Source organism: Pagrus pagrus (assembly GCF_965226575.1).
Source record: "Pagrus pagrus genome assembly, chromosome: 15".
Taxonomy (NCBI): Eukaryota; Metazoa; Chordata; class Actinopteri; order Spariformes; family Sparidae; genus Pagrus; species Pagrus pagrus.
Genome location: NC_140199.1, coordinates 9,882,328 through 9,900,306, shown reverse-complemented (window position 1 = coordinate 9,900,306; position 17,979 = coordinate 9,882,328). Strand labels below are relative to the sequence as shown.

Below are 17,979 nucleotides of genomic sequence, written 5' to 3'. Positions count from 1 at the left end.
TCAAAGCACGTGAAACCATCCCTGTCGCTGATTGGCCATTCCCTGTCTCGCAGCGCACTTGATGGGGGTCTTGGCAGGGAACGAGGAGGGAGGGGATATTTTAATGGCCGTCAGTGGCACTACAGAATGCAAAAAGTCCGGATTATCCACTATTTTTAGACTGTTACAGTAACGGGTACGTGTTGGGCGCCTTTCTTCGATAACGAGCATTGCTCTGGGGATGTATTCGGGTTGGAGATGTGTTTCTAGTGTTGTTTCTGCTGCGCGGAGCGGACTTTAACCGCTTGATTTGTGCGCGAGTGGGAGATCAGGCCTAGCCGGCTGGCTAAAAAACAAGCGGACGTTTAGCTAGTCGCCGGAGTTGAGAGGTAACTGTGTGATGCTATCTTTTGTACTCACGACGATTTCTAAACATTAATATATGCACTTAAAGTCATATGTGAAATTGCGTAATCCTGTTTTAAAGTCGACCTTTCTCACATTTGCTGCCGCCAACTGTGAAATGTAAACAGGCGACTAACGTTAGCATAGTTTAGCAGTGTTGAAGCTAACGGCTAATTGCTAACTTTATAGTAACTTTACAAGGAGGAGCAGGCCTAGCTAGGGTTAACAGACGTAGGTAAGTTAACTGTCTTGTCACTGTGACGTTAGGTAATGTAATAAGTCCAAGTTTGTCTAAAGTTGACCTAAATCGCTCAAGCCCTCTATCTTATCGCTCGGATACGTCCGAAAATGTCATTTGAAAGCTTTGCAGCTTGAGCTAGCGAGTTAGCAATGCTAACTCGGTGTGCTAGCAACCAATAGTTGACACAAGACTTCAGAGCTAACTCTAAGTTGAGTAACCCAACCCTGCCAGCTAATCGATGATCTCTGTTGCGTCTCTTTAAACGTGGTGCATTGCTGCCTTACATTAAATGTTACGTTTCAGACAGACATCAGCTGAGCTGTGCGGTGACTGATGTGCAGTTAACTTGACGTTTGAGTGGAATTATATATGTGCTTTGCATCTGTCCACAGGGAATATGTAACAGAAAGCAGCCAACATGACATCTAGATTCGGTAAAACGTACAACCGCAAGGGAGGGGAGGCCAATTCGAAATTTGAAGAGGTCTTCTCCAATAAAAAGCCCACACTGACCACCAAATGGGGAGAGACCACCTACAAGGCTCAATTGGGGGGCAAAAGGCCTCTGTTAAAACCTGATGTTTCTGAGCTTTCCAAGAGGCCCAGACTTGAGGACAGCGACAGTGAAGAAGATCCATTTGGGTTCGACAGTGATGATGAGTCCAAGACTGTAACCTCTGACAACGTGGCCCCGCCGAAAGTGAATGATGGCGTAGTGACAAAGATGACTGTGGTGCAGGGCGGTGGGACAGCCACAGTTGTGGCTTCTGCACAGGGCTCTGCAAGCTCAACAGCTAACTTCACAAGTAAGTTATTGGTACATAAAGTAGATTAACATGAACAGTCCTTCAAGTATGCCTCTGGTTGTCTCATGTCACAACCGTTAATTATCTTGTATCCCGCCTGTTAATTAATTATTTCTGATATTAATGGTGTCTGTGTAGTAGCTATTTTGTGACACATTGTCAGCTGCTTTATGTAACCATCTGTGATTTTCTTCTTCCTACATAGGCAAACAAACACCTGAAGTAAGGATTCTTAAAAATAACCAGCCCTGGGTAAAAAATACAGCAGTTAGCAACCAAAAACCTGCAAGTTTGGCCTCTTTGTCAAACACAGCCCCCTCCGGTGATCTGACCTTCTCAGCTTCCCAGAGGTCCATCTCCTCCTCTCCTAATGTAGACACCTTCCTTACACTGTCCACTGATGCACCAGGTGGTAGCAGAGACTTCCAAACCACTTCCTCTCATGATGGACTGCCATCAGAAGAGATGAGTAGTGCAGAGCTGGAGCCTCGACCACAACCAGTGGACAACATCCCACCTTCCCCATTTACCCTAAGGGCTTCAAACTGCAAGAAATACCAGCGGCCCGGCAAGCCTGACAAAATGTCCTCTGAACCTGCTGAAAACAACAGCAACAAGCCCGCTGAAACGAGTGCCCAAGATAAACCCAACAGTGTCTTTTCTGCTAGTGCAAGTAGTACTGCTGCCAATGCTAAAACAGCAGCCAAGCCTGCAGGCAGGGGCGGTGGGAGGGTACGGGACTTCACGGTTCTGCACCCTTCCTGTCTGTCAGTGTGCAACGTCACCATCCAGGACTCAATTGAGAGGAGCATTGATGAACTGGTCACCCCAGCTGCTCCCGCCGACCTCGGAGAAGCAGGCCAGATGAAGAAAAAGTCTGACGCTCCCCCACCCAAACCTACCAGGTAAGTTATTTCTGTTTGCAGGAGTCTGTATTGTGGGGAACATCCCTAAAATGTTGTCTTCAAATTCCTTTTTATCAAAGATGGTTGTCACTCGGGCTTTCTAATCTGGCAGTGGGTGATATGAACAGAAATATCATCTGAACCTATTCTGACATTTTGATAAAAATTTAGGAGCTTTCATAACTTTTGAGTCATGTGTGAGTCATCCAGATTTTGCGAGAGTGTATTAATATTTTTAGTACTTGCGAACACATTGAAATGAGACAACCACAGATGGCGAACATCACTTTTCTGCTACACTTTGTTGTGTGCTTATCCACTCAAACTTTATAATTGAGTGTCTTTAAACTCCCCGACTTCAACTTCACTGAACCCACCATTTGGACTGACTCATGTAAAGAAAAAGGTGTAGCTATGTTATACAGTCTAATTACTACAGCAAAACTGAAAGTGGTGCACTGAGGCTTTGACATGTTAAATGAATGTTAAGTCCTGTGACTGAGACCTTTTTTAGTCTGAAACTCAGAATTACAGAGGATAGCACAAAGCCAGACTGTATATATCATTGCATACAGTGTCGCATCACCCACCCTGATTGAATTGACTTGAATGCTAGTAAGTAGAAGAGATTTATTTTCAGTTTCACTGTTTTGGTCAGCTCTTTGGAGACACTGCCATGAGTGTGTGTGGTGTTTGTGGTCGATTGTAGGTCTATTATGTATGATGTTATGGTGGTTTTTAAACAATAACATTGTGTTGTCTTTGCGGTATACGGCTGTCTGACTTTGAAGTTTTCTGCTTATTGAGTTACACAATAGTTTGAATGCATACTTCTCAATCTTGTTTTGTTTTATGTGTTTAGCTTCAGTGGCTGCTTTTTGTTTTTCTTGTCCTGCTCCAGTTTCCCCCTCTTTACAGTTTCAGTAAATAAACAACAATGCAAAAATACAAGAAAACAGATCCTCTCTGTGTCCTCCCAGGTTCAGACCCACCCAGACAAAAACCAAGAAGACCAAGACTGAGACCAAGCTAGAGTTTTTTGGCTTTGAGGACAAAGAGGACCAGGAGGGGGAGGAGGGTCCAGAAGGTGGCATGGCAGGCAAGAGTAGCTACAAGATCAAGTACTTTGGCTTTGATGACCTGAGTGAGAGTGACAGCGATGAGGAGAGCCCTAAGGCCAAAGAGAAGAAGGCGAAGAAGGCAGCTGCAGCCTTAGCTGCTCTGAGTTCCAGTGTGGACAGCCCACATACCAGTGACTCTCAGGACAGTCAGGCCAGCAGCAACACAGGTGAGCTGATCCGTAACCTGGAGCGACAAAGTCAGCTGAACCACAGCGGTCCAATCCATTCACATATTGATGCTTGTGCTCTGGTTTCTGCAACAGATGCTTTTGACTTTGATGACCCCAGTCTTGGTGGCACTGAGGGGCAGAAGGGGCGCTCAGGGAAACCAAGTGATAAATCCAAGGATGTTGGCAGTGGATTTAAAAAGATTTTCAGTGGGCCCAAAAAGGTAATTGAGCATGCCTGACATTTTCTGTGTGTATCTCTGCCTGCTCTCTCTTGGGATAAGTTTTGTCATCACACCTGCCTTCAGGACCTTCCTCCCGATGGGGATTGATCCCGGGTCTGACACTACCTGGCTTCTGACAGACATTTCTTCTAATCTTACTGAGTTTAAATGACATTTGCATAACAGAATGACTAAAAATAGACTGAGATAATAGGAGAGGAGGAGGAGGAGAGGATCAGAGAAAAGTTAAGCAAGGGGGCGGGAAAGACAACTGAAACCTAAATTTATTTGGCTGTCATTTAATGTTATATAATTCTGAGATTTGGCACTAATGTGTGCTAGAACATTACAGCTCCAGACTTGAAACTCTGAATGGTGATGTCTAGGTGATTAACTTGTCACAGCAGCCTCATGAATGGGTTAAATTTTTATCAGTTGCATGCACCCGACATCGTCTTCCAGTATGAAGTGGGCTTGAATATAATATATTATAATAAGTCTGGCTCATATTTACCTTAACAAATCTACTTTGATTTGTAGTTTTATCCTGCAATGCCCACATTTGCTCTGCTTTTCTAGATGATGTTTTGCAGGGGCTTTGGGTAATTTGTGTTCTGTCTTCCTAATTTTGTGTGTTTACTGTTTTCTACATCATCGACACAACTCTGAACATTGTCTTTGCAATATATAATCGAGTTGCACAATGTGTCGTTTTCAATTTCAGTTTTGTGCTGCTTGGGGACTATTGTGCTCCTACTACTGTGGCTGCCGTTGTCTCAGTCTATCATCATAATTGCAGTATGCAATATTTAAGTTTTCAGTTGTGCTAATTCACAACAGTAGCTTAAACTTTGTGCTAGAACGGTTTATGGAGATTAACATGGGAGTGTTTCTATATGGCCTTTCTTTCTTTCGAGCTTTGGGTGACTAAGTATTCTTGCATTGATGACAGTGAGTTAATGATTGTACCGACCTTCTTATATTCTTACTGGGTTCCAGTCCCCTGCTAAAGCTGTGTACAACGCTCGCCACTGGAACCAACCTGAGCCTGAGGAGATCCCTGTGCCACCACTGCCTCGATCTCAAACTGCTCCGGTAAGATATCGCTCTCTGATTGGTTATAAGTGTGAATGCTGATTTAGTTCTCATTTGAAATGTATGCATTTATTTGGCGCACAGGGCAGGCAAACAATATTACAGGGTATTATGTAAAGTGAATGCTAATAGCTAGTACCATTTGTTTACATTCAATTCCCCATTTCCTGCTGTCCACAACACAGGATATTGTTTACTGGTCTCCTCGTAGTCAACAGCTTTGTTTAATTGCTTCAATTAGTCTTGCTGTTCACATGCAGTTATTTCCCAACAAGTGAACCTGGGTTTACTTGTATATTCTGTGTCCCCCCCATGGAAATGAATGTTTGTTCATACACAAGCTAATCAGAGGCTGGCAACTGGGGTTTAAAAGTTGTGTTTTAACTTTGCCCTACCTCATGCGACATCTGTTAACAACGCTTATTAAAGACTTGTGTGCTTAACAGACTGTTCAGCTGTGGTAAATCTTGTGGACATGTCATTAAACAGATTTTGTTACTTTAGTATGAGCCCCATTTCTCCGCCTCTCTCCTTCCTCAGGCCATTCTATCGAGCAGTAGCAAGGACAGCAACTCCCATAAAGATGATGGCTTGTTCAAAGCCCCTCCGCCGCCGCCCAAAGTCATTAAGTCAGAGACCATCCCCACGCGACTTAACCAGGATATTGTCACGGCGCTCAAATGCAGGAAGGAGCACAAAGAGGTGAGTCTGGAGGACATAGAGTTGTTTTTAGCTGTCTGCTGAGGAACAGGGGGCAGATAGGGCACTGTCTATTGTAGCTTAATGCTTGTTTTTTGTTCAGTTTTTATGACATTTGCTTGCATGCTGCTACAAAATAATCTCTTTTTCATACCCAGCCAAGCTGCTTTTACTCGTTTGATACAGCAAGAAGGGGTTGTGTTCATTTGATGCATGTCAAGCTAGCTTTTGTTTATTTGAACCCCAGCATGGGCTGGCAGCAGCAATGAGGACTGTTGCTGTTAATTTAAACTCCCCAACAGCTTGTGTCATTTACAGATGGGCCTTCTGGCCCTAGATCAGCCTGTTAGCCACAGATCCCCTGAGGTAAAATTGCTTCAGCTAAGCTCTCACTACACACTGGTGTTATCTTAAACCCAGTTCCTCCCTCCTGTGTCATGCTGAGTGCACACACAGCATGACTGTTGATGTAGGAAAACATAGAGTCAACTGCTGATCAGGCCCTTACTCCACATGCTGTGCTTTTATTGATGAGGGGTATTAGCACAGTCAGCTATTGCTGCTAATGGAACCAATATAGAGGAATTTAACAATGAGCGCAATTCTCTCACTGTGTTTGTGTGAGCTGATTGTGCGTCTGGACAGATGCACTGCTTTCCAATTAGCTCTAATTAACCCTGTTCCCCTTCCACCAGCTGTACACGGTGGTGCAGCATGTGAAGCACTTCAATGACGTGGTGGAGTTCGGAGAGAATCAAGAGTTCACAGATGATTTTGAGTACCTGGAGACTGGACTGAAGAGCAGCCAGCCACTCAACACAAGATGCCTTAGGTAAGTGGAGAAAAACCCTTAGTGCTGCCTTTTTGCGGCACCCTACAGTGGAGCTCCGAGTCTTATAGAGATTTCTTTTGTAGTGGCACGTTTATAGTACCGGCTATACCTCACTAGGTTGGTTGAATGGTACAAGAACCTGTCACCCAACATTTATTTATGTTATTTAGTATTCGCTCATTTATAAAGCAATCACAGCAACAGCTGCTTTTGTTGATTGAAGCAATACAACAATCCTTAGAATAATATTAAAAGATAATAGGTAGCGATACAAAGTGATTGTATTTGAGGAGACCACAGAGAATGCAAACAGGATTTTTTTTTTTGTCCTGTCACATTCAGTATACTGACTGACAATCATTTTTCTGTGAATAATCATCCACTTTTCATATTCTTGTGGTTTTAATTTTCAAAATTATAAGCCCCTTAGAGACTGCTTGTGTACTTTCCCTTCCTTTCTGTGTTTTGCTTCTATTTCCTCGTCCTTCTGTTGGGGTAAGATGCCCAGATAAACCATGTTTTTTCTTTTGTCTGATAAAGCATATATGCATTCTGTTGTGAAAATGGAATCCACTCAAAAGAAACAACCTTGACTTTAGAAAGAGCTGCAGGGAGTCCAGCCTCCTTTTGTTTTTTTTCAGTCTTAACACATGCAAAATGTCAAGGGTGAAAAGACAAGAGTAGAAATTCAAAACAACATGTCACAGATGGATATCACAAATGGTGATGCTGATTTGGAAGTTGGCACATTTCCTCTCATTAGTCATAGTTTTTAGCACAGGACTAATAAATATTTAATTCAGCTTTCTGTAATCCTTTCTTTCTCTTCCCCGCTCGCTGCTCCAGTATAATTAGCTTGGCCACGCGGTGCGCCATGCCCAGTTTCAGGATGCACCTGCGGGCCAGAGGGAAAGTGGCGCAGGTCTTCAAAATCCTCAGTGATGCTCCACAACATCCGGTCAGTGAAACTCTCTTTGTTTGTAACCACTTTGGGGAAATTGCTGCTTTTTGTTTCTTATTTTGTCCTAGGTGGAAATGTTATAGTGTTGCATTCAGAAGGTTTGGATCAGGGTGTGTTTTTTATAGTAGTTTTAATCGTGAACCTTAGCTACTTTTCTTAACTAACAAATTACTCAAAAGTAACAAAAGTGCAGGGGCTATTTGAGTGCAATAAGATGAAAAAAGATGTAGTTTTCTATTGGTTTCATATTTTTTACAAATACCCAATTATTATACGTTTACACCACTATATCATGACCTGACATTTTTTCAGATTAGACATGCAGCCCTGCAATTTCAGTCCGTTCATTCAACTTTTTTAACCTTTTGTACTTTCACTAGCCTTGAGTAGCCACCAATACTTCTATTGCAGAGCAGCTTTATAGAAACTGGAAATTCCACATGTAGTCTAAAGAGGGTGATGTTTGTTTCAATGTCTTCAACACCTCCGCAGTATTTGTGAATGTAGAGGATGTTTGCTTTCTAAATGCCTGCGGTTACTCAAAAGTCAATATTTATTTGAATTATTACGTTCAAGTCAAAGCCTCGAGGCATTAAGTACAGTTTCAGTCATCCTTGTAGTATAACCTTTTAACAGTAAGCAGTACTTTCTTTGGTTGTACAGGCACTGTTTGTTACCCTCCAGGCTAAATCCTCCTAACTTGGCGAAAGCTGTAGTGATAGTGGGCAGGTTGACACAATTTTCACGCTGGTCCAGTCTCATCTTTTGTATGCTCAACACCACCTACACATCTTTGTAAAAGCCAGCCTCTATTGTTCCTTCAGAACCTTGCTCTCTGCACGGCTGCCTTGATGTACATTCTGAGTCGGGACCGTCTGAACATGGACCTGGACAGGGCCTGCCTGGAGCTGATGATCAAGCTGCTGGAGCTGGATCAGGACTACTCGGCGCACCAGGACCAGCTCACCGCAAAGGAGGTGGAAAAGGTCAAGGAGAAAATAAGAAAGCTTTGTGAAACCGTGCACAACAAGCACCTCGACCTGGAGAACATCACGGTGGGTTGTACTTTTATGATGAAAGAAACAAGTTTCACTTCTGGGTGTACCTTGGAACAAGTTACAAACTTTTCTCAAGGTTTTTTATTTTTAATGATTATTCTTCCCTTAAGCTAAACAGCATAAATACTTTAGTAACTTCATTGGAAAGGCTTTTAGTAAAAGCCTTATTTGTCATATCGAGCATAAAATGTCAGTCTAATTGGATTTTAATGCATTCACTCTCTTTTACCCTTCACTTATTCTTGAATTTATATTGAAGAATTTACTGAGCACCTGTTTGTGGAAGATTATTATGTTATCTCTAAAGAATGGTTTTCCCATTGAATGAGTTCCTTGAACGTCCGTTTTATTTTTAAGTTGATATGAAGAATGACTGGTGTTCCTCTGAAGGTTATTCTGTTGAACTGCACTGATGTTTTAGTCAAAAAGTATTTGGTCCAATAAAGGCATTCATTTCTTTGTGTTGAAGTTATGGCACTATTCACATTTGGTGCTTTTATATTCCTACTTTTATTGCTTCAGAGACAGTAATAACTATGCTACAAGCTTAACGGATTTTATTCTTTTATAGATTCCACAGTTCAGTGGACAAAAATACCTTTTTAATATGTAGCTGCAATTGAATGGAATAGATTTCAGTATTGCTGAAACTCATTGAAACAAAAAGTTATTTTTCAGCAGGAGATAAAGAAATGGTTAGCGAGAATATGGATCCTTTACAATAATTTAAGGTTGTCCATTTATAATCTGATAATGATTAAAAGATTATTGTATTTGCACCTGTCACTCTCTTGGCATCTTGCCCTCTTGGAGGATCACAATGGAAACAGGCCTGTTGGCTTTATTGTGTAATTTAATCCTCCAAGGTTTGTAACTGTTGCACGTGAAGCAATATTAAGTGTATTTTCTGATTGTCATCAACTAGCTTGTATTTTTTGTGCACGTCATATTTATGAAACAGTCAACTTGTAATGCAGGTATTAGGCATTTGCAGTGGGAAAAGTGTGTCATGCCATATATATGCACGCAGATCGTTGGAAATTGTGTATTATATTTATTTTTTATTATTATTTATTGTAATAATCCTGTCCTTTGACTGCTGTGACACAGAAATGTCCCCGTTTGCAGGACAAATAAAGGAATTCTGATTCTGAAAGATACTTTAAGCTTGTTGCAGATTTTAAATGTTGTTCTTTCTGTTGTAGACGGGTCACCTTGCCATGGAGACACTGCTCTCTCTAACCTCCAAAAGAGCTGGGGATTGGTTCAAAGAAGAACTGCGACTACTGGGAGGTTTGGACCACATTGTAGACAAAGGTACGAGCATTATTGGTGATAGATAGGTGTGCGGTTTTAAGTCTCTGTATTTGTGTATATGTGTTTTCAAATCGTCACAGCTGTCGACGCTCATGCAGCTTTCAGGATGTATAATAGTAATGTGCCTTGTGTGTGTTGTGTTGCCACAGTTAAAGAGTGTGTGCAGAACCTGAGCCAAGAGGACGACAAGGAGAACCTTGTAGCGTCTTTATGGGGGGCTGAGAGGTGTCTGAGAGTGCTTGAAAGTGTAAGTACTGCTCTGTCAAGTAGTTCAGCACTGACAGCTGCCAATTGGGTGGTAACCTTTAATGTTACCTAGTGAAAGGCTTTGTTTAAAACTATCTCTCTTATCAACTATCTCACACAAAATGTCACTGATCAAAGACTGTAGTGTCTCCCCTCATTTTCTGTTTCTTGATGACTTTGAGCCTCTCAGTGTACTTTCCTCTCTATTGATTTTATTTCTCTTTCATCTTTTGCCAACAGGTGACAGTGCAGAACCCAGAAAACCAGGGTTATTTGATTGCCTACAAAGACTCACAACTTATTGTCTCCTCTGCCAGGTGAGCACCAGACACAGCTTGGAGCCATTATTGACTGGGCACAGACATATACTGACGCACTATTATAACAACAGTTCAGTCAGTTTACCTGTAATACAGTTTGTTACAATATTGTACCCATCATATTAAAGAGTGTCCTCGGGGGGGTATAATGGCTCTTTCACTTACATGGCTGTTAATGAAAACATCTTCACAAGCAAAAGAGTAATTGGTAGAACACAGATCCTAAAGTAATAGACAATAATGTAACTAGCTTCCCGATTACCATAATTGTGAGCATCAGAGCCAACAAAGATTTGTACGCTGTGGTATTGTCAGCAAATCTGGATCTTATTAAGCTTAATGTTTCTGAATTGTATTGGATAGAGACATAATATCTGTGTTTATAAATCTTGTGCGCCACCTCTGCTTTTCCTCTTGCTTTCTTAAAAAAAAAGCCTCATTGCTGTAAACTTTCTCGTTTTTTTCTTACTTTCTTCAGAGCTTTGCGGTACTGTGAGGATATGATCCAGCGGTACAGCAGGGCGCTGAACAACAGCTCTCTGTCATCGTCGGGCGCAGTGCTGCCCCACTGCAGCTTCAGTAACGTGGGCAAGGCAGTAGAAGACTGCATGAGGGCCATCATTGGAGTGCTACTGAACCTTACCCATGACAATGGTACTCGCATTTACAAAACATTTTTTGCTTTGCCTTTGTACCTTAATCTTGCATTTATGCATACTAAGAGCTGAACATTAATTCAGTGTAATTGCTTACTGTTTGTCTGTTGTAATGCATAATAAGTACAGTTCATGGGATTAAAAATCAGTTTATTTTATATGTCACATTGCATGTATAGTCAGTATCAGTTTTTGAAAATACTGTTATTAATGTGCTAATTGACTTCAACCATATCACTCAGGCTGGAATATAGATTTCACCATGAAATGTAATTTTCAGGACAGGTTGTCAGCAGGGAAATGCTTTAACTAGTTTGAATGCAGGTTAATAATGATGTTATGTTTGTCTGCAGAGTGGGGAAGCACCAAGACAGGCGAACAGGAGCAGCTAACAGTAACTGCTCTGAATTGTGTCCTTCGAGTTCCCCGCTACATCCCCCAGGAGCAGCGCTTTGACGTGCGAGTACTGGTAAGGGGCTCTTGAACGAGACGAAACAACACCACTTAATCGTAAAAATGATGTGTATGTCTGTATGCATGTCTTATTTTTATGTCCTGTGTACCAGGGTCTGGGCCTGCTAATTAACCTTGTGGAGTACAGCTCCAGAAACCGCCATTGTCTGGTGGACATGGAGTACACTGTAGACGACACCTGTCTGGAAGACAGCCTGATGCAGCCTGCTGACCCAACACAATCTGACACAGCTGCATCGTCAGCCACGGCACCGCCAAGCACAGCTGAGATTCAGGGAGACGAAGCTGACAAGCCCAAGTCCTCCGGTGCTTTGGCTGCCCTGGTGAAGGTAGGAACCGTGCCAGGACTCATTAATAAATATTTCAGTCGTCATTGTGGAGTCGTTTTATTGTCTTGGCTACAGGGGTGTTTCAAGTAAGGATGTGAGCAGAAACAGTTAGTGATGACCACTCATGAGGAAAAATCAATGTTTAACTTCAAAGAAGACTTTGTATTGTATGAACAGGTGAACCAGTGATTCACCTCTTTTCGTAGGGAGACAGTTGAAACATCACACTGAAGCTTTGAATATGGATGACGGTGTATTGCTGTATCATCATTTCAAACATCCCCTGTGTGCCACACAACACTCAGCTGAACCCTTCAGTGTGTTTTAAGTAAATGAGCGCATCTGAAGTTGCATGCATTTGACAGCTTGAGCACTAAGTAATACGCTAATGTAAATCGACGGGAAAAACTTCAATTTCAAGATAAAAATGTCATCTTATGAATGTTTTGCTTCATTATGTATAGTACTTTATCCAAAGTCCTTGCCCCACTGACTCATTAGCGCAGTTTTCTGAAAGCCTGAACGAAACCTTTGAGGATAAATTAGTGATCAACTTTCAAATAACCTTTCACATTCAAGACTTTAAGGCTTTTTTCAGAGTTGTTGGTATACCCAGTAGCCTTCTGACCTTGCCACGAAGAAACACCTTGGCTTTCATGCTTAACTACTGCTCCTCGATTCCCTTTGAATTATTTAAAATATGCTGTGTTTGGTGCTCACAAGTGTTTATTTTCTCTCTAAATCCTAGCTCTTCCTGGAGAGGGAGCGTGCTGCCATCCTGGCTGAGGCTAAGACAGACGACCTCATCAGCGAGGCGCCCAAGCCGGCACTGGACCAAAGTGGAGAGTGGCAGGAGACGTCGGGAGAGATCCAGTGGGTGGCAGCCGAAACCAACGACAGCCAGACTGAGAATAAAGAGAGCGAGAAGAAAGAGGAGGAGGATGAAGAGTTGGACCTAAATAAAGGTAGACACTTGTGTGCAAGCAAGTGGAGCTGTTTTTAGCTCTGGCTAAAATCATAATCTAAATAGATGTGGTTCGTGTTGCCGTAGTGATTACTGCCAGCTTCAGTAGCCTTTTTGCTTTTTGAATAATTAAAGCAACATGTAACATTTTTACTCACTTACTAAAATCATGTTGATGGTACAGTGTCTTGTTATAGAGTAAATGGTGTCTGTCTCAGCCACTCCGCATCTTATCACTTGTTTCTGCTCTATGTAAATTCAGTAAGAGGATCACAGCTTTACATACATGTTTACTTCAACATACAACACATAACATTGTTATGACATAATGAGTTTTGTTTGAAGTCAGCACCTACATTATGTCTGACAAATTGTTACAGACCTGGGATTTGGATGTACGAAAGTGGTCCTGCACTCAGTAAACTGTGGGGTGCGTCAAATCGCACTAAATGCCAATTTCTAATAATGTTACTTTAATATTCAGGCAAAAAAAAAAACGTGTGCATTTGGAGGCAGCAAGGTCGGGTATCTTCATAACTGCAGTATAATACTGGATCTCAAAGCCTCTAAAAGTGTATACCTGCTAAAGCAATTAGATCTGCAAATATTTTGATCACTTTGTTGTAGTTCCAGACATTTTTCACCACTTTCTGATATTTTACAGGTCAGTAAATCGAGAAAGAAATCGACAGGTTAATATATACTGTAAATGATCATCAGTTGTGGCCCTAATAAAGCTACATGATTTTGTGTGTTTGGCAGAATACTCCAGCTGTCTTGCTGTGTGGGAAATTGTACATTACTCCATTACACCCACTGACTTTGTGTTACAATGACCCTTGCATCTGTAAAAGTCAGCTGGCATAAGCTGTTAGCAATAGGTTGAATCGACAACCTGTTGCTAACAGCTTATGTGTTTGTCCTGTCGTTCACAGTAAAATGGCTCATGCACTGCATTGCTTTTTTGTTTAGATGGTTGCATCACAAGCAGGAAATGTAAAAAATAAAGGTTTTTACCTCCCCAACAAGTAAAACAATTGGGACTGATTGGCACTAATAGCGACTTAAACTGAATGTTGTAGCCACAATACAGCCTGTTGGGTATCTAAGCAGTGAAGAGGCAGTTTGTGTATCTGTGATTGTACAAATCTTTTTTCCTTCTCCCCTGTGTTTGCTGTAGCTCTGCAGCATGCAGGCAAGCATATGGAAGACAGCATTGTTGCCTCCTACACTGCTCTGCTGCTGGGCTGCCTCTGCCAGGGCAGCCAGGTAAGAATATGAGACATACACATCCACAATGTGTTGGAGATTCTTTTTCCCACGCGCAGATAATCATGTCGTTACTCACCCACGTTTCTGTCCCACTCAGATAAATGTGACTACTGTGAGAGAGCATCTACCTAAAGGGGATTTCTCCATCATGACAGAAATGCTGAAGAAGTTCTTGAGTTTCATGAACCTCACTGTGAGTACGACTTTCATGACGACCCTCCTGTCATCAGCGTTGTAGATGATGCTGTCTCTATGACGATAAAAAAAACGAGACGTATACGATTAGCATTTAACTGATATTAAAGTGAAAAGTTTATTTTCTTTCTTAAAGATAAGCAGTCATTTTCATTCGATAGAAAACGGAGAATACTTGGATCAGAAGTATTTATAGTAAACACCTACAAATCTTGATGTAATCCTTACCTCCTGGCAAATTGCACTGAAGTTGCAAAAAGCCCTTATAATTAGACCCAATGAGCAAAAGCCCGTGTTGTGACCTGGATCAAATAAATCTTTTTGCTGGCCAGTGATTTTTCTATTTTTTTTTTAAAGCAGATTTCCCTTCAGTTTCAAATATAATTGGCACTCCTACTGCTATATCCTTCGGCTCCTTTCTGAGAAAATACCAGGATTTGGATGAAAATTGAAGCTTTTATTTCTGTTTACTTCATTAACGCAGAGATCGAGGCTGAAAAGACGAATATATGATTGCAGCTCATTCCAAATATCCCTCAAAGCCTTTCAGCCAGTCAGATATCACTTGCACAGCCTCTAGTGGCACTTGGCTTTTATAAAATATTGTACTGTGATCAATAGGTTGTTGTCAATTAAATATGCTTCTTGTGTATCCACGCAGCATAATTCAAGTAGCGATATGACTGGTAATTTGAAAACAATTCAAGCATTAATATTAAACAGGACATTTACACAGACACAGATGTGGATTTTGCAGCAGCTTTGAATGTGACTCATCCTGTCAGAACTGAAGACTGGAACCATCTGTTTCATAAATATCCCTTTCAAGTGAACAGGAGCTCAAACATCCTCCGTGCAGAAGCGGGATGGTATTGTTGTACATGTTCGCGCCCTCACACTGTTGTTTTTCTCATCCTGTCTCACACAGTGTGCCATGGGCACCACAGGACAGAAGTCCATCTCGCGGGTCATCGACTACCTGGAGCACTGTTAACAGACAGCCAGACGGCGGACTCACACTCTGCACATTAAAGGGATCCCAGGCTACTCTGGTGCCCCCCCACCTGACAGGAGCCACATGGGGTCATTGGAGACTCGGCAGCATTCCCTCAACTTCACCAGATCACCCGATGCTGTGATCACTCTGAATTTCACCGATTAAGGCGTACGCTGATGTGTGAACACACAAATATAGAAGTTTCACTCCCTTTCCGGAGCACAGCCTGAACCAAAGCCCTGCTAGCTGACGGACATTTCCTTCAGTTCCACTCAACTAACGCCACACTCGGAGTCAGATCCAGATCCCTCCTCAGGTAACGGGGAATCGGGCAGAGGCTAAACTTTCAAAATACTCAGTGGAATGTCGCATATGAAGATGGACAGTAACAGGCCACTGAGGTGGAGTCTCCTGTCCGCTGTCTGGTCTCGATTCCTGGCCGCTTAGTTGAAGTGTGAACCTCTGAATCAAATTTTACAGATCATTACATTTTAATCTCTACTCATCCACATCAGAGCCAAGGGTGAAGTCATTGGTTAGCATGAAAAAAACAATCATTTTCATGGATGTTAGAATGACGTCTCTATGTGTAAACTTGTGTGAAATGATTTTTTTGAATGCCTACATCCATTTAGTTACATGTTTGCAGTTGGCTTGAATGTTTAAGGGAATGAGAGTATTTTTAGCTTTGAGTTTTCTGTTATTGTGCCCGTTGATTTTAGTAAACTGTGCTTAGGCGTTCTCATGTTTTTAGATTTTTTTCTTTTTTCCTTGAGGGCATTTTTTTTTTCTTTTTAAACCTATGAATTGCTTTTTAAAGAAATCAGGACTGCGTGACACGCCGACTTTGCTCGGATGTCATTTTATTTGACTGATAATGGAACTTGGAAATGACGCGTTCTTATAAATTTTGGCTTTCCTTCTCACCCATTATCAATTTGGTCATTTTACTTTGTTTTAGATTATTTAAATTTTAATAAAATCAACAGAATGAATCTGCAGTATGCATTTAACCTCACAGGTATAACAGATGTGATGAATTACTCAAAAAAACTGTTGCTTGTGCTTCCTTTTTGAAATTGTAATGAAGTTAATTTTTTTAAATTTAATTTAATGCTTTGTCCTCTTTTTGTAAATGCAAAGTCTTTACCTAGTGAGATGCCACTTGCGTCTAGAGTTAAACATCATGTTTCATTAAAATATATCCCATGTGACACGGCTCGGTGGCTGGACACTACATGTATGTGACAGATTTTAATTTGAATTATGGTTTCGGCTCACGCTTGAGCAAAAATTTCTTCAAAGCATTACTCAAGTGGAAGTGTAATTTTTACGCTCCTGTTGATGGACGTGGGGGATTCCCTGATGGCGTCATGTCTCTGTATGTCCAGCCACACGTAGCTTCATGTTTTTACTCCTTGTATCATGGTGTTTCTGCATCGGACATCATGCATTAAGCTCCCATTTATTTATTTCTTCTGTGGTGTCATTTTACCTGTAATGATGCACATGAACCTTTCGCCTCCGCCTTGTACTGCTCACATGTACGATCACTGATTTGAATGACAGCCATACCTGTATAAGCAGATTAGTTTTATCTGGTTTGTAGGGCTGCAGTGAACAAGACTGCAACTGTGTTTACTGTTAATTACTTTGCAAAATTCTGGTCTGAATGGAATTTTAGAATGTAAATACTCCTGTACATAGCGGTTAATGGACATTTAAAATGCTTAGACTACTTTTTTCCCTGAAGCTTATATTTTTATTTTATACAATATTTCTGAGTTGTCATTTGGAAAAACAAAAAAAATCGCAGGAAGAAGATAAAAAAAAAAAAAAATGTTTGTACCCGTTTCAAGGACATTGTCTTTGGTTACATGTAAATAGTTGTATCTCAAAAAGGAAAAAAAAAAGGTTGCTACTTTCAGTACACTCCCTCCGTGTTTTCTTTCTTTCTTTCTTTGAACGTTTTCATGCACTCAAGAGCTGCGGGAGGTAAACACTTTACCAAACAGAAGTGATGTTTCCTTTCGGTATTCATGTGTGTGGCAGTCCCTGAATGCTCAACTTTGTATTCGAGCTTGTCTCCTTGCCTGTTGCCCTACAAGGCTGTAAATGGAAGTGTGTGTGTGTGTGTGTGTGTGTGTGTGTGTGTGTGTGTGTGTGTGTGTGTGTGTGTGTGTGTGTGTGTGTGTTGAGAGATGCCTCTCCCCCTGACGAACTCGCTGGGATGGAGTGTGATTCCAAAGCGTGGTCGGTATACTTAACAGCACTCAGCGGTGACAGTTTGTGGACACGGCCCCTCAGCTTGACTGACTGCTGCATAATGGAAACAAAAGATTCTTGTTGCAGTTGCTCGCCGAGAGTCAAACTTACAAATAGCTCGGGGAGCCTGGGGAATGTCGTGAAAACACTATCTGGCAACACGGATTTCATGCAGGCGACAGCTGTGTCAACCGTGATACAACAATCGGGCACAAATGCGAGCTTCAAATCTGAAAGACGGGGCAACGCGTTTGGTAAACCGTGTACAAATAACATGTAATTATGCTTTTATGGCTTGTCGCACAACATGCAAATGTGCGATTACACTGGAGGTGTGGTAGTGCAGATTTAAATACCAAAGAGCAGGAATCTCAAATGTAGATGACAGGCACCTCTGCCTTTCATCTGCGTCTATACATTATACATGACAGTGCTTTAGTTGCAGAAAGTC

General features: G+C 41.6%; 1 protein-coding gene across 2 annotated transcripts; it reads left to right on the top strand.

Moving 5' to 3' along the window:
• Positions 1-77: 77 nt before the first annotated feature.
• Positions 78-17,195, top strand: wapla (WAPL cohesin release factor a). 2 transcript variants are annotated; one of them, XM_084376008.1, is made up of 20 exons: positions 78-175; positions 1,018-1,431; positions 1,637-2,336; positions 3,317-3,624; positions 3,721-3,848; positions 4,848-4,943; positions 5,484-5,645; positions 6,338-6,474; positions 7,321-7,432; positions 8,260-8,490; positions 9,699-9,810; positions 9,960-10,057; positions 10,297-10,373; positions 10,855-11,030; positions 11,386-11,501; positions 11,599-11,835; positions 12,584-12,800; positions 13,980-14,068; positions 14,169-14,264; positions 15,195-17,195. In XM_084376008.1, exons 2-20 carry the CDS (start codon positions 1,044-1,046, stop codon positions 15,258-15,260), a joined length of 3,546 nt encoding a protein of 1,181 aa, XP_084232134.1. In that variant the 5' UTR covers positions 78-175; positions 1,018-1,043; the 3' UTR covers positions 15,261-17,195. The 2 variants fall into 2 exon arrangements, with proteins under 2 accessions (XP_084232134.1, XP_084232133.1); XM_084376007.1 differs by having other exon boundaries at positions 78-368.
• Positions 17,196-17,979: the final 784 nt, after the last annotated feature.